Raw genomic sequence first — 26,195 nt, forward strand, 5'->3', positions numbered from 1 at the left:
CTTAATAAATAACATTCATTAACAGTCATTTTTATTTGATACAAGATATAAAAGCTGCGTGGAATAGAAAAGCTACCATAAACTGAAGACGAAGTATACCAGACTTGAAAATATACCCTTATGATGGCCAGACGTTTTCGAATAAACAACTAAATACAATAAGTACAATTTTAATTACCTTTGGAAATGATTTAATGTATATGTGTTCTTTATTCAAATCAATAAATTTGTAATAATTTAATAAATTCAGGTATAATTTGATTTTAGAAAATAATAAATAAAAAGTATCAAAGTTTGCGGAAAACAAGGTAAAGAAGAATAGCTAGTTGGCAATTTCAGCAACTTTTTTGGTTTATGATCGATGTTTACGTCAGTTATGAAAACGTAAATTATCGCCGTAAATCTCGTATTTACTGTAATTTTGCCGATTATAACGTGCAAGAATGTTACCAACCTGTAACTAATTTCTACATATTTAGTTTAAGTTCAAATAAACTTCTAGAAATACAAGATTGAGTGAAGCGAAAGTGCATAACCTCAAAGTGTTTTTCGTGTGTATTTTACTTTAAGTTTTGCCAATAAGATGGCTTTGCAACTTTCCCGGAGAGAAGTGGAAGACATCCGGTCATCTTTGGACCGTGCTATATACAGAACTATTGGTAAATCCGATAGTTCTTTGCTGTCTACCGTATCATCATGTTTGACCAATGGGTGCGTATGATTTTCTTGTTTAGACTCATCCCTCTCTTGTACTATATGTCAATTAAACAAGAAATAATCTTATACATACATAAACACTCGCTTATTTCCCACCAGTGTAAACAGACTATGGAATTCTCTTGATATGCAAGATCCTGACGCACTTCTCTCGCTTCCTCCACATTCATCAATCGTTTTATACACGCACGCCGGTTCAGAGTAGATGGTACTGAATCTTTTCCAAGGACATATCCAATTTGGTCAATAATCAATGATTGAATGTTAATAATCTTATGTATTTGTTCTTTGAGCAAGGAATGATTAAGGAATGCAATCCAGATTCAGATTGAAAGAAATAAAAACCGTGACATAAGAACTAAGTTACACAGAAACTTAAATGACGTTATTATAAAGTTAGTTAGAGATTAGCTTACAACTGATATTGGGCAGCCAATTTACTAAATTGTATAACATTTTTTTTTTAAAGAATGTCTAAGGCCGTGTGCCGAGGTTTTTCTTGTAGCTTCTTTCCCCGGCTATACAGGTTGTGAGAAGCTGCAATAGTTTTAGGCGGATGAGACGTTTGTTATGTAAAAATAGAGTATAATCGTCAGTATTTATTTATAGTTATGTCATGTGAGGTTCAACTTGTTTAGCAAGCAGTAACGAGCGAACTACCTACTTCTTCACTACCGTGTGTACTCATCCATTTAGTATAATCTTTATTGTATCTACCTACAAAATGCAAAAACAGACGATGAGTTGCGGTGTACAGAAAAACCTGTCGATAGGTTTATGAGACACCGTATTTGATTGTAAAATGTTTATTATTACTTTGAATATTAAATTAAAAAAAAAACATAATTCAAAGTGTAACTATGTTACCTACTGAATACCCACCACCTGTGTCTATGTTACCTGTTATATTTGAATTTTAACAAAACATGGGCACATTGCAACATTGAAGGGAACAGAGGAAGTGTATATTAAATCTTATCCAATACTTAGAAATTGCTTTAGAGCAATAAGGCCACCCAAATTGTACTGTATTCATGTGTTATGTCTGATTGTTGAAATTTAGTTCTGTGCAATAAAGTATATTTGATTTAATTTGACTTTTTTTTTTCTGTTCTTTTTATCTGCAATCAGTCGCAAGACTTTTATCAGATTTGTTGCATTGTTATTGGTTTGTTTGAAGTAAAGCAACCAATGTCACTATCTTCGATTTTTTTTGTGCCCAAGAACATCCATTCTCTTGAGCCTCTTCACCCTACTGCTGGTTTCCAACAGCATGGTTGCTAAAGGATTTGGATGGTTGTTCAACCGTTCCATATGCCTTTTATTGTGCTTTGCAATTTCTTCTGCAATTGTTAATTTGACTTATCATTTAAAAGTTCTTCTACATATGATGCTGTGGTTGATCCACCTCACTTCACAACCCACACGACAGAATGACCCACAAATTGTTAAAAAAGTATGTTTATTGCAAATTACAGGTATGAACGCAGAAAAATAATCGACAAGATATCAACCCACATAGATTCCAAGAAAGCGAGCAAGTTGGCAGATAAAGTCATCGCTTTAGCTCAAGAGTTGATCTCGACTTCAAAATCGTCATCGAAACGTAAGCACGAATCGGACAAGGATAGGGACTATAAGAGATCCCGTCATGACGACAGAAGACACGAAGAGAGGGAGAGAGATGACAAGAAGAAGGATGAGAGGGAAGATAAGAAGGAGAATAATGGAGTCGATATTCCTGTGGCGTTACCGGTGGGAGAGACCGTTGGCTCCAAGATCGCTGGGCTCAGCGCCGACAGGATTAAGGTATTTTTGGTATTTCAAGATTTTTTTTTCACTTCACGAGTACCTTGGAATGAGGACAGTTAAGCAAGAAATTGCCACCACTACAAGGCTATACAGAGATCGCATTACTCATCACCAAAACAAACTGGCCCGGAGTTTAAGTGACAACCACTATATGAGACGCCTCAAAAGGACGCACATATGGGATAACATACAGTAGCACCTTAATGAAGGCAGCCTTCTAATGAGGGGGTCTGTCCTGCACGTTAATAAAACCAAACCATCAAAACTGCATATGGTCAGTCGACCGATCGCATGTTTGGGCACAAAAATGAAAAAAAAAATAAGTTTTTTTTTTATTTAAATATATCAACTAGGACAGGACAGGAGTCCTCTCATCTCTAAATGTAAATTTGTCAGAAAAATAAATTTAAAGCTCATGTGAAGCTTACTTTATGTATAAAACCTTATTATAAGATTAATGATTACCTAAATGAATGTCTGGTATTGAATGTGTTCCTCTAGTTATCAAATAACTTGTAATGTATACCTAAATTGATTTAAAAAATGTGTTGCTGTTGCAGTTTCTTGTCATTTCTTCTCCTCAGCCATAACACCTTGCGAAATAACTTAAATTCAAAAATGTTACATTTACCTTCAACAAGTTTATCCATGATAATTATGTTGAATAAATGGTTCTGATTACTAATTTAAGAGCCACGCTCTTGTCGGTGTAGCATCCTCCATGCTACTTTTTAGGGAAAAATAGCGCAGTGGTTTCCCTCTTGCCTTCTGCCCCGCAGTACTCTGTCTGACGCGAGTGGGATGGCGCCCAGAGTAGTCTATTTCAAAGCCACACTAGGACTCCTGTCCTCCACCTCTAAATAGTACTGACAGTTACTGCTGCCCTCTGTCAGTTTCCAGGTTACAGGCTGGTTTTGCGTTCGGGTTGGAAGGTCAGAGAGGCAGTCGCTTGTGTAAAAAACTGGGCCTGTCAAATCTTCAGGTTAGGTAAGCGGGCCCTGTGGAAAACGGGATAATGCTAGGGAGATGATTGTACTTTTCAGCTGATGATGGCAAACGCACAGAAAGAGATTGAGGAGCGGAAGAGAGCCCTCACCGCTCTGAAGGGGGAGAGCCCTGGGGTGAACGCGGCGGTGGCTGCAGCACAGCATATCAAGCTCCAAGTCCAGCAGAGCAGCTCCATGCCTCCACCAAGTGTTATCAAGCCCACTCTCTACTCTAAACCAAGTTAGTACCATTTCTATTCGCTTCTACATTTATTTATTTACTAAAGTATTCAATACACACAGTCATTACAGGTCATTGCATGCCTATTGCGACATATGTAAACAACTAGCTTTTGTCCGCGACTTCGTCCGCATGGCGTGTTATAAAAGAGAGATCTTTGTGTGTGTGTGGGAGTGCATGTCAAATTTCAAGCATCTAACTTATGCAGTTTCCTGCGCTGCCCGCATTCAGCGGCTTCCCGCGACCTTCACCAGATCGTCGGTCCACCTTGTAGCGGGCCTACCCACTGAACGTAGTCCGACACGTGGTCGCAGGACCGATCGTCGTGGAGATCCTTGGGGGAGGCCTATACCCAGCAGTGAGCGTCGTACGGCTGATGATGATGAACTTATGCAGTTTAGATTTTTTCATACAACATTTTTTTTCCCGCTAACTCCCATTTTCAAAATAGAGCCATAACTAAACTATATTTACTAAGGTATGCATGCATCTTCTTCTTCGTCGTTCCCTCACTGCTGAGGACCGCGACCACAGGTTATGGTTTTCCATTCGGTACGGCTATATGCTGCGTATACCGCCCTCTGTATGCTGCCGCCCACCGTCTTCTTCAGGATGTCAGACCACCTCGTAGGCGCCCTTCCTCGCGCACGTTTGCCATCCATTTGCCCAACGATGATCTGCTTCTACAGACTATGCTTCGGAGACCGCATAATTTGTCCGATGAAGCTTAGGGCACGATTCTGGCATATTGAGGAGAGCCGCGTCGTGATCTTAAGCTCTTTTAATATGGATTGTATCTTCAATAAAACACCGGAATTAATGAGACAAAAAGATCCGTGTTTCGGAATGCACGTTAAGCCGTTGGTCCCGGTTACTACTTACTGATGTAAGTAATTAGTCGTTACATGAGTCAGGGGCCTTTTATATCATTTTGAGGATATTTCTTATATTCCAGCGGCTGCGCCGGTGACCGCCGAGGAGTTGGAGAAGCAGAGGAAGATAGCTGAGCTGCAGGCCAGGATACAGAGGAAACTGGCCGGTAAGGACCTTAACAGTGCTGCCACCTACATTTGAGTTTCTAGATTTTAACCTCATTGATATAGTAGTTAGTAAGGCCGGTCACAGGATGGGTGACCACAAAAAAAAAGTTTTCATCTCGACCTCCTCCGTGCTTCGGAAGGCACGTTAAGCCGTTGGTCCCGGCTGCATTAGCAGTCGTTAATAACCACCAATCCGCACTGGGCCCGCGTGGTGGTTTAAGGCCCGATCTCTCTATCCATCCGTAGGGAAGGCCCGTGCCCCAGCAGTGGGGACGTTAATGGGCTGGTGATGATGATGATGATATAGTAGTTGTAATAGTCGGCGAACAGCCTCCATGGTCTAGTGGTTAGAGCGTTACGCTCACGATCCGGAGGTCCGGGTTTGATTCCCGATGGGGACATTGTCGAAATCACTTTGTGAGACTGTCCTTTGTTAAGGACATCGCAGGCTTGAATCGCCTGATTGTCCGGAAAAGTAAAATGATTCCGTGCTTCACAAGGCATGCTAAGCCGTTGGTTCCGGGCTACTAGCCCACCAACCACCAACCCGCAGTGGAGCAGCGTGGTGGAGTATGCTGTATACCCCCTCCGGTTGATTGAGGGGAGGCCTGTGCCCAGCAGTGGGACGTATATAGGCTATTTATGTTATGTATGATTATAGTCGTGAGCTTAAGTGAAGTCTTTTTGAAATTATCTTTTTATAATTTTTGTTTTTAAAAGATGTGTTGCTGTTGCAGTTTCTTGTCATTTCTCCACAGCCATAACACCTTGCGAAATGACGTTAATTCAAAAATTTTACATTGACCTTCAACATTGGCTATTAGCCGTAAAAACACCTCCACCAACCCGCAGTGGAGCAACGTGGTGGAGTATGCTCAATACCCCCTCCGGTTGATTAGGGGAGGCCTGTGTCCAGCAGTGGGACGTATATAGGCTGATTATGTTATGTATGTATGTACTAGAATCAGATCCATTAGACCGAGAAATGACAAGAAACTGCAACAGCAACACATCTTTTAAAAACAAAAATTATAAAAACATAATTTCAAAAATATATACCTATACCTGTTTATGTTATGTTATGACCTTTAACAAGTTTATCAATGATAATTACGTTGAATAAATGATTCTGATTTCTGATATCAGGTGGAGCGCTGGCGCCGGCGGGCGCCTCGGGCCCGGCTCCCCTCATCCTGGACAGAGAGGGTCGCACCATAGACACGAGCGGGAAACGAGTACAGCTCACACACGTTGCGCCTACACTGAAGGTACGTCTCAAGACTTAATCATTCAAACTCAATAATGTCTTTAGTCTTCTTATCGTTTGGGTTGTGAGGTGGCATACCAACCCCATCAACCGTGGTGTCAGGGTTATTACTGACCCACCAAAGGCTCCTTTCATGGCTCATGTAGTCATGTAATACCTACATACATACATACATAAATAGCCTATTACGTCCCACTGCTGGGCACAGGCCTCCCCTCATTCAACCGGAGGGGGTAAGGAGCATACTCCACCACGCTGCTCCAATGCGGGTTGGTGGAGGTGTTTTTACGGCTAATAGCCGGGACCAACGGCTTAACGTGCCCTCCGAAGCACGGAATCAACTTACTTTTTCGGACAATCAGGTGATTCAAGCGTGAAAAGTCCTTACCAAACAAAGGACAGTCTCACAAAGTGATTTCGACCATGTCCCCATCGGGAATCGAACCCGGACCTCCAGATCGTGAGCCTAACGCTCTTACCACTAGACCACGGAGGCTGTTAACTACATACATAACTGTCAAATTTTAATAACACTCAACAGTAGTGACACCTGTGTCGTGTTTATCAAAATTTACAAGTCTACATGTTTATAAGCTACAAGTTACAAGTATGTGTAAATTATGTTTATCAAAAAAGTGTAAATACACTTGTAACGTGTAATTTACATGTGTAATTAAAGCACATAATAACGGGTTCTTACCGCGTTTAAATGGAGATATGAGGCTCCCGATATTTCGACACTGTCCACACTGGATCTACCTACTCCACTCCAATCTCATCAGTCATCCCGTGATCATGTCACTTGCAACAGTGTCGAAATATCGGGAGTCTCATATCCCCATTTAAACGCGGTAAGAACCCGTTATTATGTGCTTTAATTATGATAATAACCGCGTAAATTTAAAACAATGTATTTACATGTGTAGTTTTGATAAACACATTTTTGTAATAAAGAAAAGTTTTACAAGGAAACGAGAATGGGCGAAACTGGTCCAAGAACATCCACTGATGAAACAAATATGTAATGAAAGCTTATGTTTTCCCTATAGGTGAGCGACTATAGCACTCCACGTTCCGATCGTAATTATTCGACACGTCCGTTCATGACGAAGGTTCGCGGTAGACTGCCCGACTATAACGGCAGTGCACGTCCGCTCGACACGACGACTCTGTAGTGACTCTCCGACTTACCCAGCTCTGCCCGTAGGCCACCTGCCGTCGGAGCGTTGCAACTTCATGACGGAAGTGATGTAACTTCATTTTATTTTCCGATTTGGTGAATTTCTCTTCTTAATTCATAATTAACGCCGACACAAAGTCTCATCAGTGGAGGTTCTTGGACCAACTTTCATACAAATGTACCCACTGTTATTTCTTGTAATATGGGGCTTGTAAGTTTCGATAAACAAGGCACTGGTGGGAGAAATAGGCAGTATTTATCTTCATTAGTTATTTCGAGTGAAGGGTGAATATCAAAATTTCAAGTTTGGTGGCGAACTGTCATAACCAAACTTGGCACATTTTGATATTCACCCTGAATATTTTCTCTTCCAGGCCAACATTCGTGCGAAGCGTCGCGAGGAGTTCCGCGCGCAGATGTCGGGCGTGGCGGCGCCCGAGCAGCCGGCCGGCGGCGCCTGGCAGGACCCGCGGCTGGCCGTCAAGCCGGCCGCGAGGACGAGGCGCGCGCTGCGCTTCCACGAGCCCGGCAAGTTCCGCCAGCTGGCCGAGCGGCTGCGGATGAAGGTGGGCGCTGCGGACTGCTGTGGTTAAAGGGGGTCTTAGTGTGATGACGGGGGTCTTAGGTGGATAAGAGGGGTCTTAGTGTGATGAGGAGGGTCTTAGCGTGATAAAGGGGTCTTGGGATGATGGAAGGGGTTTTAGTGTGATAAAGGGGGTCTTGGTATGATGAGGGGGTTTAAGGTTGATAAAGGGGGTCTTGGGATGATGAAAGGGGTCTTAGTGTGGTAAAGGGGTCTTAGTGTGATGAGGGGGGGTCTTAGGAGGATAAGAGGGGTCTAAGTCTGATAAAGGGGGTCTTAGTAAGATAAAGGGGGGTCTTGGGGTGATGAAAGGGGTCTTAGTGTGATGAGGGGGGTTTTACGTTGATAAAGGGTGACTAAGTCTGATAAAGGGGGTCTTAGTAAGATAAAGGGGGGTCTTGGGGTGATGAAAGGGGTCTTAGTGTGATGAGGGGGGGTCTTAGGAGGATAAGAGGGGTCTACGTCTGATAAAGGGGGTCTTAGTAAGATAAAGGGGATCTTGGTATGATGAAAGGGGTCTTAGTGTGATGAGGGGGGTTTTACGTTGATAAAGGGTGACTAAGTCTGATAAAGGGGGTCTTAGTAAGATAAAGGGGGGTCTTGGGGTGATGAAAGGGGTCTTAGTGTGATGAGGGGGGTTTTACGTTGATAAAGGGTGACTAAGTCTGATAAAGGGGGTCTTAGTAAGATAAAGGGGATCTTGGTATGATGAAAGGGGTCTTAGTGTGATGAGCGGTATTAGGAGGATAAGAGGGGTCTAATTCTGATAAAGGGGGTCTTGGTATGATGAAAGGGGTCTTAGTGTGGTATGGGGATTAGTGACTGTATAGGGGGGATTAAAATTATTATAGATGGAGTAGTGCCTATATGGGGGGGGGGACTATAGTTAAGGCTGTTTGTATCCTTTTTTAAAAGCGAAATGCAACGATATTACTTTCTCTATCCACAGGCCCAGTTAGAGAAGCTACAGAATGAAATATCTCAGATAGCGAGGAAGACTGGAATCTCGTCGGCGACCAAGCTGGCTTTGTTGACTTCAGACACAGCCGACACAGATAGAGTGCCCGATATAGAGTGGTAAGTAATCAAATCAAATCAAATATACTTTATTGCACAGGGACGATAGGGGGTTCTATACTACGTATAGAAGGGCTCTACGTGCTCTAGAGCCGTGGTAGCCCAGTTGGCAGAATGCTTGCCTCTCACTTTGAGGTCGCAGGTTCGAATCCAGCACATGCCTAAACCAACGATTGTCGAATTTGTTTTCGAATTCATGTTTGGATCATAAATGATTATGACCTGCTCAGCGGTGAAGGAGAACATCGTAAGGAAACCCACATTCCCGAGAAATGCGTTTCGGAGGTATGTTAATGTGACCTAACCTGTATTGGGCAGGTTTTCCGTTCGAGTTGGAAGGTCAGACTGTTAGTCGCTTCTGTAAAAAACCGGACCTGTCAAATCTTCAGATTAGGTAAGCGGATCCTGTGAAAAACGGGGTAATGCTAGGGAGATGATGATAGAAGGGCAGCTCTCCGCTCCCCACCAGCGGCTGAGCTAGGCTTACCTCACCCCCTCGGTCTTCAATATTCAATATTCTTTATTTGCATACTATGATAGTGTACAAGTTTGTAAGTTACATATGAGTTTCAAATCACAGACCCTTTCGGGCACAACAAAATAGAAGTTTAAAAGAGTGAAGGAAGCTTTTCAAACAGTAACATCAGTATCATTAAGCTATTCACTAGTGCTGTAGTAACATTTATTAATGAGAAATTCTTTAATTTTTAATAAAGATTTTGTCACTTATTTCTTCTTTTAATATGTTAGGCTGTTTATTATAAATTTTGATGGACATCACATATGAAGAATGTAGGACCAGTCTAGATATAGGTAAATTTAATCTTTTTTTGTCTTACTTTAGTCTTCAATCGTATGGCGTCAGACGGCACACGTAAGATAAATTATGCTGATTCAGATTTTTATTCCATCTTCAGGTGGGACAGCGTGATACTAATGACACCAGAGGAAAGGGAACAAAAACGCAAACGGACAACGACAGGTATGATGTGTTCAAAATGTCCCATTATTATACAGGCTGTTACTTACATCGTAACGAAAACTTTGAGGGATGATTCAGGCAAATTCCGCTTGATATCATTCTGAGTTGATATCAAGTGGAATTTTCCGTCGCAAAAGTATTGAACCGGAAATGAAAAAAAAACATAAGGAAAATCCACTTCGAGTCATGGGCTGAATCATCCGTTTGTGAATTCATGTTTGGATTATACATGATTATCACGTGCTCAGCGGTGAAGGGAATCATCGTGAGGAAACCCACATTCCCGAGATATACGTTTCGGAGGTATGTGATGTAACCTGTATTTGGCTGGGTTTCCCATAGCGGGTCGGACAGGCAGTCGCTTCTGTAAAAATCCGGACCTGTCAAATCTTCAGTTTAGGTAAGCGGACCCTGTTAAAAGCGGGATAATGCTAGGGAGATGATGATATTATTGTTATCAGAGTCACAAGACAGCAGAAGCGACACGGCGCGTGTGGACGCGTGTAACACCGGCGACGACGACATAGTGGACAACCTAAATGAAGACGCCATCACCAACCTCGTGGAGCATCCTCAGCAGTTACGGCCGCCCAGTGAGTATTACTTTTATCTCCCTCACTGACTGACTCACTCACTCACTGACTGACTCACTCACTCACTGACTGACTCACTCACTGACTCATGCTGACAGTGGAAGCGACAAAGTTACGACGGCCCAGTGAGTATTACTTTTATGTCAGTCACTCACAGACTTACTGACTCACTCACTGACTGACGGACTCGCTCACTGACTGACTGACTCATGCCGACAGTAGAAGCGACACAGTTACGATCGCCCAGTGAGTATTACTTTTATGTCACTCACTCTCTGGCTTATTCACTCACTGACTTACTAACTCTCACTCACTGACTCAATCACTAACTGATTTACTGAGTCACTCACTGACTGACTGACTCGAGCTGTAACACCGGTAAATAAAAAACCATATATCATATGACATGGGTATATTAATCTTCTTTATTTTATAGAATACAGATTTACATACATGCATGCATGATGAACTTTTATTATGCTTCATAATAATCGTCACTTTGAATAGTGCTAAAGTCTGGGACACACATAGTGCCGCTGGGGTCTTGCATAAACCCGTCTGGGCAAGTGTTGGCCGTGATAATGTTACAGTCTTCCGTCTTCGATTTCTTAACGATCACTTCATCTATAACCTCAGGGTTGTTATTCCTGATCAAATTGTTATTCCCAGTTTGCAACTGACTGTTATTTTTGATCAAATTGTTACTTCCAGTTGCAGTGTTATTGTTACTTCGAGTCGTGACCGGGTTGTTTTTGTTATTGACTGTAACATCGTTGTAATATCCATGAATAACTGTGCTGTTTTTTATAACATATTTGTTGTTGGCAACGTTTTTAACAAATCTGTAGTACATAGCATCGTAAGTAGATTTCTGAGTTCCGTTTTTCTTGTTATTTATGCGACAGATATAAACCTTGCTGTCTTGACCGTTATGGTTATTAATCGGTTTGCTATATTGGTGTTTATTTGCGTTCCTTTCAGCGTCTATAAAGTTATTGTTAAACTGTTTATTGTTACCTCTAGTTGGATTAGTAACAATGTTATTTCCAAGATTGTTATGTTTAATTGCGTTGTTATTTTTAGTTGCTGGTAACGCTGTTGTTGTTAACACGTTCTTGTTGTTTGAATCGAACCAAGCATGTCTTTTGACTTTTGTATAATGTCTTTCGTCATCAGCGAAGTTAGTCAGAATTCCAATTGCATCATTCTCAATTTCTGTACCTTGTATATTATAGTTCTGTATATATTTGACAGGTATAGCTTTTGTATTAAACACTATATTGAATGTTATTAACAATATCAAATACTTCGTCATTTTATTTTCTTATTTATTATGTTGTGTTTTAGATTGGTTTTCCTTCGGGTTAGGAGGTCAGACAGGCAGTCGCTTCTGTAAAAATCATATACATACATAAACAGCCTATATACGTCCCGCTGCTGGGCACAGGCCTCCCCGCAATCAACCGGAGGACGTATGGAGCATACTACACCACGCTGCTCCACTGCGGGTTGGTGGAGGTGTATTTACAGCTAATAGCCGGGACCAACGGCTTAACGTGCCCTTCGAAGCACGGAATCATCTTACTTTTTCGGACAATCAGGTGATTCAAGCCTGAAAAATCCTTACCAAACAAAGGACAGTCTCACAAAGTGATATCGACAATGTCCCCATCGGGCATCGAACCCGGACCTCCAGATCGTGAGCCTAACGCTCTAATCACTAGACAACGGAGGCTTTTAAAAACCATGACCCGTCACATCTAAAGGTATATGAAACGATTAATGAATGTGGAGGAAACAAGAGAAGTGTGTCAGGATCGAAGCAAATGGAATTTCATAGTCTCTGCTTCTTCTTCATATCGTGTAGGTTTTGAGGTGGATTACCAACCTCATCAACCCTGGTGTCTGGGTTATCATAGAGCCTCCAAAGGCCCCTGACATGGCTCATGTAACGACTACGTACTATCATATGTAAGTAGTAACCGGGACCAACGGCTTTCCGAAGCACAGATCAACTTACTGTCGGAGAATTAGGTGATCAGCCTGTAATGTCCTAACCAAACTAGGGATACGTAGGGCCCAAGAAACCCCTAGAAAATAATCAATGGCGTAATCGTCCCAACAACTGAATCATAGTGGGCCCAGTTACCCATTATCAAATTAGAAAAGGGCAAACTCGTCTCTGGGCCCAGTTTAAGACTGGGACGAGATGTCCCCTAAGCCGTCACAAAGTGATTTTTGTGATGTTTCCACGGAGATTCGAACCAACACTCAACCACTGGACCACAGAGGTCGTACTGCTTACCTCGGTGGGAAATAGGCGTGAGTTTATGTATGTATGATACTAAACACTTTGTTTGATCGCTTTCTTTGTCACTCTTTCACAGTTCAATCTCGTAATGTAACTATAGCGTATGAGACGTTATTATATAAGCAATATTATTGTAAAATCCCAATGATAAATGGTCTAATTTTACTTTATTTATTTTTTATACTTTTTTTTATAATTTTTATAATTTATAATTTTAATTTATTTATTTTTTATACTTTTTTTATAATTTTATATTTTTTTATAATTTTTCTTTATTTATTTTTTATACTTTTTTTATAATTTTTATAATTTTTATAATTTTATAACTTTTTTATAATTTTACTTTATTTATTTTTATACCGGAATATAATAAGAGACAATACGTTTGGTATTCCCAAGTTTCGTTGAGAACTGGAACATATTTTATGCTGTGAAATGAGCATCGCATTTCTGATAATAGTTTTATCATTTGACCTTTCACCCTTTATCTATACAGGCTGTTAGTGACATCGTAACGAAAATTTTGAAGGTTGATATTAATATAATTTTGTTAATTTCTTTAACTAAGTTAATAATAATAATAAAACACTTTATTGCACACAAATTCAGGAGCAGGGTTCAAGTTTTGAAGCTTATGTTTTTAGTTTTTAATCTATTGTCCTTAGTTTGTTGTTCTTATGGTCAAATAAATATTTTTATTATTTATTATTTTTATTATTATTATTATTCACAAAACATTTACAGGACAAACTTATTCTAAGGTGGGCAAAGGCGGCCTTATCGCTAAGAGCGATCTCTTCCAGACAACCTTCGGCAGTGGATATAGTACACTAAGTTTTTTTTTTATTTTATTTTATTAGGCACACCAACAGTTACTACAATAATTCATGTATAAATTACATTTCAAAAGACTTAAAACTAATTGCGTAACTAATTACAGGTGAGCACCGCATGCAATAGAAAAGAATATAATAAAAACAAACGATGTTTGTCACTCCTCAAACATTAAAAAAAAAAATAATAATAATAACAGACAAATAAAAAAAAAAGTTAGATATCGCCCAGCTGTTTAGTTAAATAAAATAGAATTACCAATTAAGAGTATACTCTCTCTACTAAGTTATTGGCCGATGTAAATTTTTGAACGGAACATTTTCTTTATCCTACATACATATATACATAAACTCACGCCCGTGTTCCCCGAAGGGGTGGGCAGAGCCACAAATAATCAGAAGACTATTTGCAGCCACTTTTGATACATAGTCCTAAGATGGATAATGATGAACCGTATGGTGATAGGTGTGGCGTTCTATGTGTGATGCTTGAGTGGTGTGCTGGTAAGTAAACGACTACATAAAGTATTTTTTTTTGTTTTGGTTTTCCCCGAAGGGTAAGGCAAAGGGAACTATGCCCATACAGCCATGTCTGACGTATTTATTTTCTTGATGATTAATGAAATGATGAAAGGTGATGATGATGAAACCTAAGCCCCCACCCTCGGAGTAGACTCCTACTCCGAACCCCAAACGAATTAACTCAAAAGTCTGCATAAACTTTTGAGTTATGAAGCGGCTTCCTGACACGAAGCGAAAATAGGCAGATACACTTTGTTTATTGAATACTCCAATATAAGAACTCTCGCGAATGTCTTCCGACTAACTTAATGCGATCATTAACCACAAAACACCACTTCGTATTAATTATTTAGATTACTCAATGAAGAAAGCAACTGTCCCGTTCCCATCTCCCGCCAAAAAGCCCCACATAAAGTAATATTTTGAAGTTTATTGATTTTTTTTACTTATTCACACATTTTACACTTTTATTATTATTATTTTATAAATCACCATATATTTTTAGTATTGTTTTATATATATTTTTTACACAAGAAAATATTGATTATGCATCCATTTTTGATGCCAAGAAGGAAGTCTCCTTTTGTCTATGACAATCCCTTTTTAATAGTAACAAAACCATAGACATTTTTATATTTTGTTCGTGGTCCGAACAATAGGGGATCAGCCCACTGCCCATATAGATTCATCATTTTTGGTAGGACGCTTTTCCTTTGTCGGCTTTTACGACTTGCACGGGAGGAGAGGCAGCTGAACACATTCTATGTTTTTCTTTACTCCCAGTTCAGCAGATCCTATCTAACTTATTGTGTTTCTAATCCTATTTAACTTATGAGAGAGACCAAAAAAGAAGTTGAGACATGGTTGCTGAGTCAGAACTTTGACAAAACGGAGGAATTGATGCCAAATTCATAATTACGGGATCACACAGAAATAGACACTCCTCCTAACTTATAAATACTATATAATGGTGCTAATTCCTGTAAATACCATCTAATTTTATTTTAAGTTATATCTGTCATTTTCTTATCCGCCGAAAAGGAAAGGGAGGGGTAATCGACAAGCATAAAATTTATGGAACACACGTCAATTTTAAGCACAAATCTAAAACAACCGTCTAAAAAATTTACATCGGTCAATAACCCGACACAGTTAAGTAGACAGCACGTCAAACGGATTGCATACCAGCGACATACCTTTTTGATTCGCCCGGGTTATTCATTCATTTACTCATTCTTCCTAAAATTAAGAGCTGTCAATCATCCGTCCCTTTCCTTTTCGACGGATATGAAAATGACGGATATAACTTAAAAGAAAATTAGATGGTGTCTGCAGGAATCGGGACCATTATATACATATTATATTTTTGCACATACCAGTTTCTTTTGTACCTTTAAAATGGTTCATCTGTTGCTTCTGGATAAGTCCGAACAAAACCAAACAATGTTAAATCGTTTTTTTTTTCGGGTCCCTGCGATACAGGCTTATGCTTAGTGCAGGGTCCGCTGTTTTATCTGTATATATGTAGATTTTCTGAAACTACCTCATAAAACCGATTTTTTGTAACAGATTACTTTTGTAAATCTCTTTTTTTGAAATAAATATTTTTCTATTTTCTATTTTTATTATTTATGAATTTTAATCAAGAAAAACGTAATAATAAGTACGACATTTTATTACGTTTTTCTATGACGTCTCGGTGTGCTTTTTCATACAAATTCCATAGTAATTTCGTGTTTTGGCGTTTAGTAAAAAGTAACTGATTTGACTAGTTTGAAACTAGCCTATTAGTCAATGGTTCCAATTCTGCTCGACACAAGATAACAACATAACATCGCGCCTACTCCTTTAAGGATGCAAGGAGTAGGTAAAGCAAATGTGTGCAGAATATACTTTTATATGCCAAAGTTAAATAAGAAAATTAATGAATTCGCCAGGTCGTGGACAGTCTATCTCCGTAGAGAATTAGATGAAATTGCATTGGCCACCCATAACCTAACCTGTCATCCATGTGGGTTAGTTTCGCCCTTGAAAAGGATTAACGTAGTGTATTTTTATTCTGTGACACTACACTATCTATTTTTATTTTAACCTTAGATTCCAATGTCAAGTTGAGCTTTTATCAAAGCAGTGAGATAAATAAACACAACATTAAAGTGTGGAAACAATTTATTGAAAACAGAACATAAATTAATAATATAGATAATTTCGTATATAGAAAATAGAAATATAAATATAGAAAATGTATTTTATGGATGTGAAATGTGGACTCAGTAAGACAGAGAGAGACTTGAGGCATTTGAAATGTGGTGTTGGAGGAGGATGGAAAGAATAAGTTAGACTGAAAGAGTTACTAATGAGGAAGTCCTAGTAAGAGTAAGGGAAAAAAGACAAATACTGAGAATTATTGAGGACAGAAGAGGCAAAATGATTGGACACCTAATAAGACACGACGAATTTATTAAAAACATCATAGTAGGGAAGCTACAAGGAAATAGAGGAAGGGGAAGAAAGAAGAGCTTACATAGAACAGATTAAAGAGAAGGCGAACATCGTGTCTTATAACAAAGTGAAGGAATTGGTCTTTGATAGACAAGAATGGAGAATGCTACACCGACAAGAGCGTGACTCTTAAATTAGTGACGATTTTATTTAAAAAAAAAATAAAGATTTGAAAATAATAAAAAAGAAACACATGAATTTTGCGACGGATAATTCCGTTTGATATTATCTCAGAATCATGGTCTGAATCATCCCCCTCAGTATTCATTACGGTGTCACTGACACCCATACCTACTTGTATGGCAACCTGATGTACTTGCACGGGGTGTTAGTGACATCGTAACAAATACTGAGAGGGATGATTCAGTTCATTATTCTGAGTTAATATCAAGTGGAATTTTTCATCGCAAAAGTATATAATTGAAAATAATTTAAAAAAGAAATCATGAATTTTGCGACGGAAAATTCCACTTGATATTAACCCAGAATCATGGTCTGAATCATCCCCCTGAGTATTCGTTACGATGTCACTAACAACCTGTATATAATATATCTTACTCGTCTCTACACTTCCGCACACCCAACATTAGTTTTCGTCGTAATATTCATAATCGATAGCGTCTTTCCTATTGGGCACACAGAAACCACCAGCTAATACTTGGTCTTCCGGACACATTGCGCTGCTGGTACAAAACATAATGCAGGAAGGCACAATTACAATTTTATTAGGACTAACAGTAGTTGTCCTACGTCTTCGACGCCTACGATTTGTGTTAAATTTATTTCTATTCGCGAAAAAGTTTCTAAGATCAAACACTCGCTTTGTTGTTGTTTCAAACTTGTTACCGTCAGTCGTTATAAAGTTTTGATTGTTTTGTCCAGATGTTATTTTGTGAATGTTATTTTCAGTTGCGTTTATGTTGTTGTAAGCTCTGGTATAAGTGTCTTGGTAAGGTTTTGGTGTTGTGGGATTTTGAAAATTGTTGTAATATGTTAGTTGGTTTTTATAAGATATAGTGTTGTAGCCGTCTGGATATAAAATATTTGCAGTTGACTGGTAATTGTAACTGTTATTTTCAGGGTAATTAGCGTATTTTAAGCCGGGTGTCGTTGCTAACGGTACTACATAACTGTTACCGTCAAAATTGTTATTTTGGTAATTTTTGTTACCGTTGTAACCAACTGGATAAACATAACTTGGCGTGTTACCGTTACCGTTGTTATAGTTATTTTTATTAATGTTATTAATCGAATTAACCTTATATCCATTTAAAGCAAGATTATTAACAGTTTTACTGTAAACATCGTTTAGAAACACGTTGTTTTGATTGTTATAGTCGCTTTCGTGTATGTTTCGCGTATGTTGAGTCATATTCAGATGTGTAACCATTTGGAATGTTACGGTCGCTTGTGTTATATTTGTTATTTTCATTAATGTTATTTTGTTGATAACTTCCTTGTTGCCTTTTTGTTCTGTATTTGTTTAAATTGTTGCCTTCTAGATCACTTGAAGATGGTGGATCTGGGTATTTCTCTACATCCATAATGTTTTTTCCAAGTGCGTAGTAGGTTTTACGCGGTTCTTCAAGTCGCGTTCCTAGCAGGGTAGGCTGTTGAATGTGATTTATGGTTTTTGATGATTTTATTTCTCGTATGTGTCTTCTGTTTGGTTTACTATACACTTGTGTGTTCAGTATTAATATTGATATGAATAGTTTAATTACTTTTGTCATGTTGTAATTTTTTTACTGGTTGGTTCACCACTTGGCTGGGTACGATTTGCTGGTCTTTCTTCTTCACGTCTCTGCTTTCTTGGTTGTATGGGGTTAGGCAGCTGGTTATCTGTAAAATAAAATCGTATTATAAATTTAATGATTACGTAAATGATAAAAATACATGATATTAAATATGTTCCTCTAGTTCTGCTGTTCTTTAGTTGTTCTAGTGGTTTGAGCGTTGGGCTCACGGTCCGCAGGTCCCGGGTTCAAATCCCGGTGGCGACACATCACGAAAATCACTTTGTGGTCCCTAGTTTGGTTATAGGACATTACAGGCTGATCACCTGATTGTCCGAAAGAAAGGTGATCCGTGCTGCGGAAGGCACGTTAAGCCGTTGGTCCCGGTTACTACTTACTGATGTAAGTTAGTAGTCGTTACATGAGCCATGTCAGGGGCCTTTGGCGGCTCGATACTAACCCCGACACCAGGGTTAATGAGGTTGGTAATCCACCTCACAATCCACACGACAGAAGAAGACGCATTAGGCGGCACATAGTTATAATAAAGATTTTTGTATAAAGTGTCCGGTCTGTGATTATGTTTAATTAGTTTGTTTAAAAAAGAAACACATTAATATTTTTTTCTTCACTTCACCTCAACTCTTATCACACTATTTACATTGAACTTAATATAAATATTTTATATATTGCAAAATGCGTGCGACTCCGAATGTTATCAGTTTTATACTAACAATCGACGGTTTTTAATTTTGTTTCAATAAGTTAATATTTATAAAAACCTTATCTCAAGTGGGTATTTATGCGTCATAAATGTATTACGTTGTAGCCGTGTTGGAAAAACACTTGACTCTCACTTTGAGGTCGCAAGTTCGAATCCAGCATAGGTCTAAACCAATGATTGTCGAATTTGTTTTCGAAATCAGGTTTGGATCATAAATGATTATCACGTGCTCAGCGGTGAAGGAAAACATCGTGAGCAGACTCAAATTCCCGAGGTATGCGTTTTGGAGGCATGTGACCTAACCTGTATTGGGCTGGTTTTCCCTTCGGTTTGGAAGGTCGGACAGGCAGTCGCTTCTGTAAAAACCGGACCTGTCAAATCTTCAGGTTAGGTAAGCGAATGTGGGTTTCCTCACGATGTTTTCCTTCACCGCTGAGCACGTGATAATCGTTTATGATCCAAACATAATTTCGAAAACAAGTTCGACTTGGTTATATTTTTTTAAAGAACGTCTAGGGCCCTGTGCCGAGGTTTTTCTTGCAGCTTCTTTTCCACGGCTATACAGGTTGTGAGAAGCCGCAGTAGTTTTAGGCGGATGAGACGTTCGTTATGTAAAAAATGACGATTCAAAGTGTAACTATGTTACCTACTGAATAAAGATATTTTTGAATTTGAATTTAGGCCCATGCTGGATTCGAACCTGCGACCTCAAAGTGAGAGGCAAGCATTCTACAAACTGGGCTAGCACGACACGCTTACGTAGCAAATGAATAATCATATTATCATAATCTCTTCCCAGCGGAACCACTGAAGCCGACCTACATGCCAGTGTTTCTCACCAAGAAAGAGAGGAAGAAACTCCGTCGACAGAGCAGAAGAGAAGCGTGGAAGGAGGAACAGGAGAAAGTGAGACTGGGGCTTGAAGCGCCGCCCGAGCCCAAACTGAGGTAAGACCGGAGGTTGGACTCGGTGACTCGAGGTAGGACTCGATTACTTGAGATAGGACTCGATTACTTGAGATAGGACACGATTACCCGAGATAAGACTCAGTTACTCGAGATAAGACTTGATTACTCGAGGTAGGACTCGAGATAGGCCACGATTACTGGAGATAGGACTCGATTACTCGAGATAAGGCTCCACGACTTGAGATAGGACTTGATGACTCGTGGTAGGACTTGCTCACCAAGAAAGAGAGGAAGAAACTCCTTCGACAGAGCAGAAGAGAGATGAGGAAGGAGAAGCAGGAGAAACTGAGACTACCACTTTCATTCGCATTACAAATCTTTTACTTTTTTGTATGACTTTGAAATAGACTACTCTGGGCGCCATCCCACTCGCGTCAGAGTACTGCGGGGAAGGCAAGAGGGAAACCACTGCCTTATTTTTCCCTAAAACAGTAGCATCGAGAATGTTACACCGACAAGAACGTGGCTCTTAAATTAATGACGATAATGGTGCTAATTCCTGTAAATACCATCTAATTTTATTTTAAGTTATATCTGTCATTTTCTTATCCGCCGAAAAGGAAAGGGACGGGTAATCGACAGGCATAAAATTTATGGAACACGCGTCAATTTTAAGCAGAAACCTAAAACAAGCGTCGAAAAATTTCACATCGGCCAATAACCCGACATAGTTAAGTAGACAACACGTCAAACGGATTGCATACCAGCGAGATGCCTATTTTATTCGCGCGGGTTATTCATTCGTTTTAAAATTAACTTGTTGACAATCATCCGTCCCTTTCCTTTTCGGCGGATAAGAAAACGACGGGAATAACTTAAATTAAAATTAGATGTCTGCTTTAAAATATATTTTATTGCAGGATATCAAACTTAATGCGCGCGCTGGGCACGGAAGCGACGCAGGACCCGACGGCCATAGAGGCCAAAGTGCGCGCGCAGATCGCCAAGCGCCAGAAGGCGCACCTCGACGCCAACCGGGCGCGGGCGCTCACGGACCAGCAGAAGCGGGAGAAGGTAATTACATACGCTATTATGCACCCTAGACCACACCATAACATACCATCAGGTGAGATTGCGGTCAAACGCGAGCCTATATTATTAAAAAAAAATCGCTGAGGGAAAAATGTGGAAAGAAAAACTTCCAGCACAAAGGAAAACAGCACGTTTCATGTTTTCCTTTTTTGTTATTTTTGTTGTTTCATGTTTTCCTTATTTGTTAACAGCCATTTTTCGAAAAAAAAAATTCATTTACTGTTACAGGCTGATCGCAAAATAAGGGAAGATACAACGGTAGCGGTTCATGTGGCTGTTTACAGGTAATTCAAGATCTTTTTCTAGAAAAAAGAAAGAAATATTTATTACTTCCGGACACCACAGACACAGACAGACAGGTACATTACATTCAACACAGGACAGAAACCACACGGAAATCAATACACAGAAAGAAAATCCAAAACAAAACGAAAAACAAACCAAAATCATAAAATAATAATAATAAAAGTAAGTATCCTAAATGCAACGCACTAAAACTTCCGCACTGTGTTGTGTATAGTTATACATTGGTGCTAATTCCTGCAGACGCCATATAATTTTATTTTTAGTTATACCTGTCATTTTCTTATCCGCTAAAAAAGAAAGGGACGGGTAATCGACAGGCATAAAATTTATGGAACAAAATTTTAAGTAGAAATCAAATACAACCGTCTTAAAACTTTACATCGGCCAATAACCCGACAGAGTTAAGCAGACAGCTCGTCAAATGGATTACATACCAGCGAGATGCCTATTTTATTCGCGCGGGTTATTCATTCGTTTTAAAATTGAATATAGAGCAATATCGGTTAAATTATAAAAATAAATTACCCACGACCAATGTTTCAATTTACTTTGCATGGAAATTTTGAAATTTTAGTAAAAAAAATTACGTACAGTTTTAATGTTTTTCATGTATGTGACAAGTAATAGTAATTAAATATATTAATCAGTAATTCAGTTACTTTTCAATAATAAAATTTACGTCCTTGGAATGTTGGAGATGCCAATTTAATGGTAACACAGTGTTAACTTATTTTTTTAAAGAACGTCTAGGACCCTGTGCCGAGGTTTTTCTTGCAGCTTCTTTTCCCCGGCTATACAGTTTGTGAGAAGCTGCAGTAGTTTTAGGCGGATGAGACGTTCGTTATGTAAAAATTGACGATTCAAAGTGTAACTATGTTACCTACTGAATAAAGATATTTTTGAATTTTGAATTTGAATAACACTTACGTCATCAGAGGGCTAGCTATTTATGACGTGACTTATTGTAGATTTGCCGCAGAAGGCTATAACTACTTGGCCGGACAAATGGGGAGCGCTGAAGGCTCTCACCCCAGAGGGCTGGCAGTGGCGGCTTGTCATAGGATTGAGCATACCTGGTCTTCTTATACCATGGAATGTATGTATTAAGGTTTTTTGTGACCTTTCAGAGTGAAAGACCTGTTCGAGTGTGCGTCAGCGAAGTTCAAGGTGGAGGTGAACGCGCAGCAGCTGCACATGACGGGGTGCGTGGTGCTGCACCGCGGCTGCTGCGTCGTGGTGGTGGAGGGCGGGCCCAAACAGCACAGCAAGTACAAGCGGTGAGCGAACTGTCAAAAACTTATTCTCTAAGATGCTCCACCATGCTTCTTCCATTAAGCTGCTCCACCACACCAACTCCACCATTCGATATACTTACTCCACTAAGCTGCTCCACCATGCGAAGTTTCAAAAACTCATTCCATATAAAATGTATGGACGTCCTGAAACGCGCTATCAAAGTTTTCCGAGATTTCTGTATATATTATAGCGACGTTGACTTTATAATATGAGACAGGATACTATAGTGAATTTCACTATATGAATCCATCACACTTACTCCACTAAGAATAGAATAGAATAGAAAAAGTTTATTATAAAAGGACGCCACATACAAAAAAAAAAAAAAAATAAGACAACTACATCATATCTGATCTATCCACTAAAACAATTACAAAAAAAGCAGGATGTTTGTCGAAATGACCATAAGGTGGTGGTGGACGTCCTGAGATAAAAGGGCCTCACTCAGCACAAGTCGCGGCGTGAACCACGACGCTGGTATTATGTGGACCCTGTCGGCTAAGCTGCTCCACCACACCAACTCCACCGTTCACCATACTTCACCAAGCTGCTCCACCATGCTTCTCCCACAAAGGTGCTCCACCACACCCACTCCACCATTCGATATACTTACTCCACTAAGCTGCTCCACTATTCTTACTCCACTAAGCTGCTCGACTATTCTTACTCCACTAAGCTGCTCCACTATACTTACTTCTAAGCTGCTCCACTACACTTACTCCACTAAGCTGCTCCACTTTTCTTACTCCACTAAGCTGCTCCACTTTACTTACTCCACTAAGCTGCTCCAGTATGCTTACCCCACTGAGGTGCTCAATAAATGTATATATCGTGGCCATATCATAGAATTGATCATTTCATGAAATGATCGACCATTTCATGAAATGGTCGTATTTCATGAAATAGAACAACATTCGTTGGCCACATCATGATGTAGTTTGGCCAGATCAATGAACACAAAACGTTTAACGATATGACCAACTAAATGCATGATTACTTCATGATATGGCCAAACGTTAGCGATCATATCGTAAAATAGTAACATTATCCACCGGTAGTGGCGCTGGTGTCGCTTTGTTTTTGTTTTGCATAATGGCGGCGGACAATAATTATTCTTTTGTGAACGCGAATAATACGAATAATAATGAGAAAATACAAAATAAAAGTGCAGTGAAGCAATGTTTTGACATTAAGGTGAAAAGAAAAACTCGTATTAACAGTAGACAGCAACTTTATTTTTATTTTTAGGTTATATGGCAAATAATGAAGGTCGAGTGACCACGCTACGTAAATCAATGGACTATTATTGGATTTCAAAATATGATATAATTAAAACTGCGAATGAAGCGATATTAATTTAAAAAAAGAAAAATATAGACGATCCTACTGTCCGTAAAGTTTCTTTTTTTTGACGTGACTTATTGTAGATTTGCCGCAGATGGCTTTAACTACTTGAAACGGGATTCTATTAAAACGCATAAATGTTTTTGTCATAATTTAAATTATCATAATCCTTTTTTTATAATTTTTACAAGGCATAACGGTAGGTTAGGGTGCGGCGGGGGTGGCCCTTGGGCCACCCCTACGCCGCCAGTATGTTTATCTTACACACGAAAAGTATACTGAATGATGACCAATGGCATGAAATAGTGTCAAAAAATATGACGACGACTTCAAAGCGAGATGCAGTTACGGCGTATATGTCAACTACATCAACACTCCGTTAATCGAAAATGACTTTTTAATTTTTATTTGAATTTTAAACATTTTTGTACTTTGTACTAGAGTAATACATTATTTCCTACCTTATTTCGCGTTTTTATTACACCACTTATCATGGACACCCTACATTAATGATATGGCCAAACGTGGATGGAAATATCATTAAACGCTGACGTTTAAACGATATGGTCAGTTGAAGTTGGCCATTTCATGAAATACGACCATTTCATGAAATGGTCGATCATTTCATGAAATGGTCAATTATATGATCTGGCCACGACATATACATAGTCTAATTGGCGATACATTCTTTTAAAGTACGTTTACAGTGACATAATATAATATATTTCGTCTCTTTCGCTCTAAGCGATGATCCTACTGTACTATAGTACTGTCCTGCAGTGCTAATATGCGCAGCGTGGTAAAATTATCGAGCGATTCAATAAATTTTCTCGAAATCAATAAGTTAGTTTTTCCCCTAACACGCGTGCGTGATTTTGACAGAACGACATGACATATTTGGGTTCACATTCTAAACCTAAACAGCCTATATACGTCCCACTGCTGGGCACAGGCCTCCCCTCAATCAACCGGAGGGGGTATGGAGCATACTCCACCACGCTGCTCCAATGCGGGTTGGTGGAAGTGTTTTTACGGCTAATAGCCGGGACCAACAGCTTAACATGCCCTCCGAAGCACGGAATCATCTTACTTTTTCGGACAATCAGGTGATTCAAACCTGAAAAGTCCTAACCAAACAAAGGACAGTCTCACAAAGTAATTTCGAGAATGTCCCCATCGGGAAGTCGGGTGAGTCTAACCACTAGACCACGGAGGCTGTTAGGTTAGGCTGGGTTCACATATTAGCATTTTAATCATAATGACTTATGTGGAGTTTATCATTTAAAATTATATATTTCCAGATTGATGTTGAACCGTATAAAGTGGGAGGATGATACTGTGAAGGACGCTGACGGTAGCGAGGTGCCGAACAGCTGCCAGCTGGTGTGGGAGGGGGTGGTGAAGCAGCGGGCCTTCGGAGAGATCAAGTTCAAGGTAATAGCTGTTGCTGGCAACACAAGTATTTATTTTTATTTTATTTTCTTCACCTGTCCGAAAAAGTAACATGATTCCGTGCTTCGGAGGGCACGTCAAGCCGTCGGCCCCGACTATTAGCCGTAAAAACACCTCCACCAACCCGCGAGATCGGGCCTTAAACCACCACGCGGGCCCAGTGCGGATTGATGGTTATTAACGACTGCTAATGCAGCCGGGACCAACGGCTTAACGTGCGTTCCGAAGCACGGAGGAGCTCGAGATGAATTTTTTTTTTTGTGGTCACCCATCCTATGACCGGCCTTTGTGAAAGTTGCTTAACTTCAACAATTGCAGACCGAGCGCGTTTACCGCTGCGCCACCAAGCTCCTCATCTATTATATCGTATGTTATTTATTCTTGGTACAAACGATTTATTTAATTTTCCAGGTGATACCGACGGAGAAGCAATGTCGAGAGCATTTCCAGAAACACCATGTGGAACACTATTGGGACCTCGCCTACAGCGGAGCTGTGTTAGGATCCGCCGTTGAAGACCCGTAGACCTTCGTCCCTAGCAGCATCACGTTCCCACAGGGTCCGCTCACCTAACCAGCACGGCTAACATGACTGATATTTTGTACATTTATGCGTCTACCAGATAATCTGCAAATTTTCAAGGTGTCGCACTCCAAAGAAAATATCTTCTCGAGGTTGGTCTTCTTATCGT

At 39.8% G+C, this 26,195-nt stretch overlaps 1 protein-coding gene and 1 long non-coding RNA gene across 2 annotated transcripts; one reads left to right on the plus strand and one right to left on the minus strand.

Annotated features, from left to right (window-relative positions):
- Nucleotides 1-369: 369 nt before the first annotated feature.
- LOC126378796 (U4/U6 small nuclear ribonucleoprotein Prp3) lies at nt 370-26,074 on the plus strand. Its single transcript, XM_050027197.1, has 15 exons — nt 370-711; nt 2,196-2,526; nt 3,573-3,756; nt 4,712-4,795; nt 5,943-6,064; nt 7,618-7,809; nt 8,776-8,903; nt 9,821-9,885; nt 10,356-10,478; nt 19,906-20,053; nt 20,935-21,088; nt 21,335-21,390; nt 22,540-22,689; nt 25,354-25,486; nt 25,916-26,074. The coding sequence occupies exons 1-15, from the start codon at nt 584-586 to the stop codon at nt 26,027-26,029; spliced, it is 2,112 nt and encodes a 703-aa protein (XP_049883154.1). The 5' UTR covers nt 370-583; the 3' UTR covers nt 26,030-26,074.
- Nucleotides 10,879-12,985, minus strand: LOC126378797 (uncharacterized). Its single transcript, XR_007568139.1, has 2 exons — nt 12,784-12,985; nt 10,879-11,868 (listed from the first exon to the last, which is right to left on the minus strand). It is a non-coding gene; the product is annotated as an uncharacterized LOC126378797 (long non-coding RNA).
- Nucleotides 26,075-26,195: the final 121 nt, after the last annotated feature.

Source organism: Pectinophora gossypiella, chromosome 27, assembly GCF_024362695.1.
Source record: "Pectinophora gossypiella chromosome 27, ilPecGoss1.1, whole genome shotgun sequence".
Taxonomy (NCBI): domain Eukaryota; kingdom Metazoa; phylum Arthropoda; class Insecta; order Lepidoptera; family Gelechiidae; genus Pectinophora; species Pectinophora gossypiella.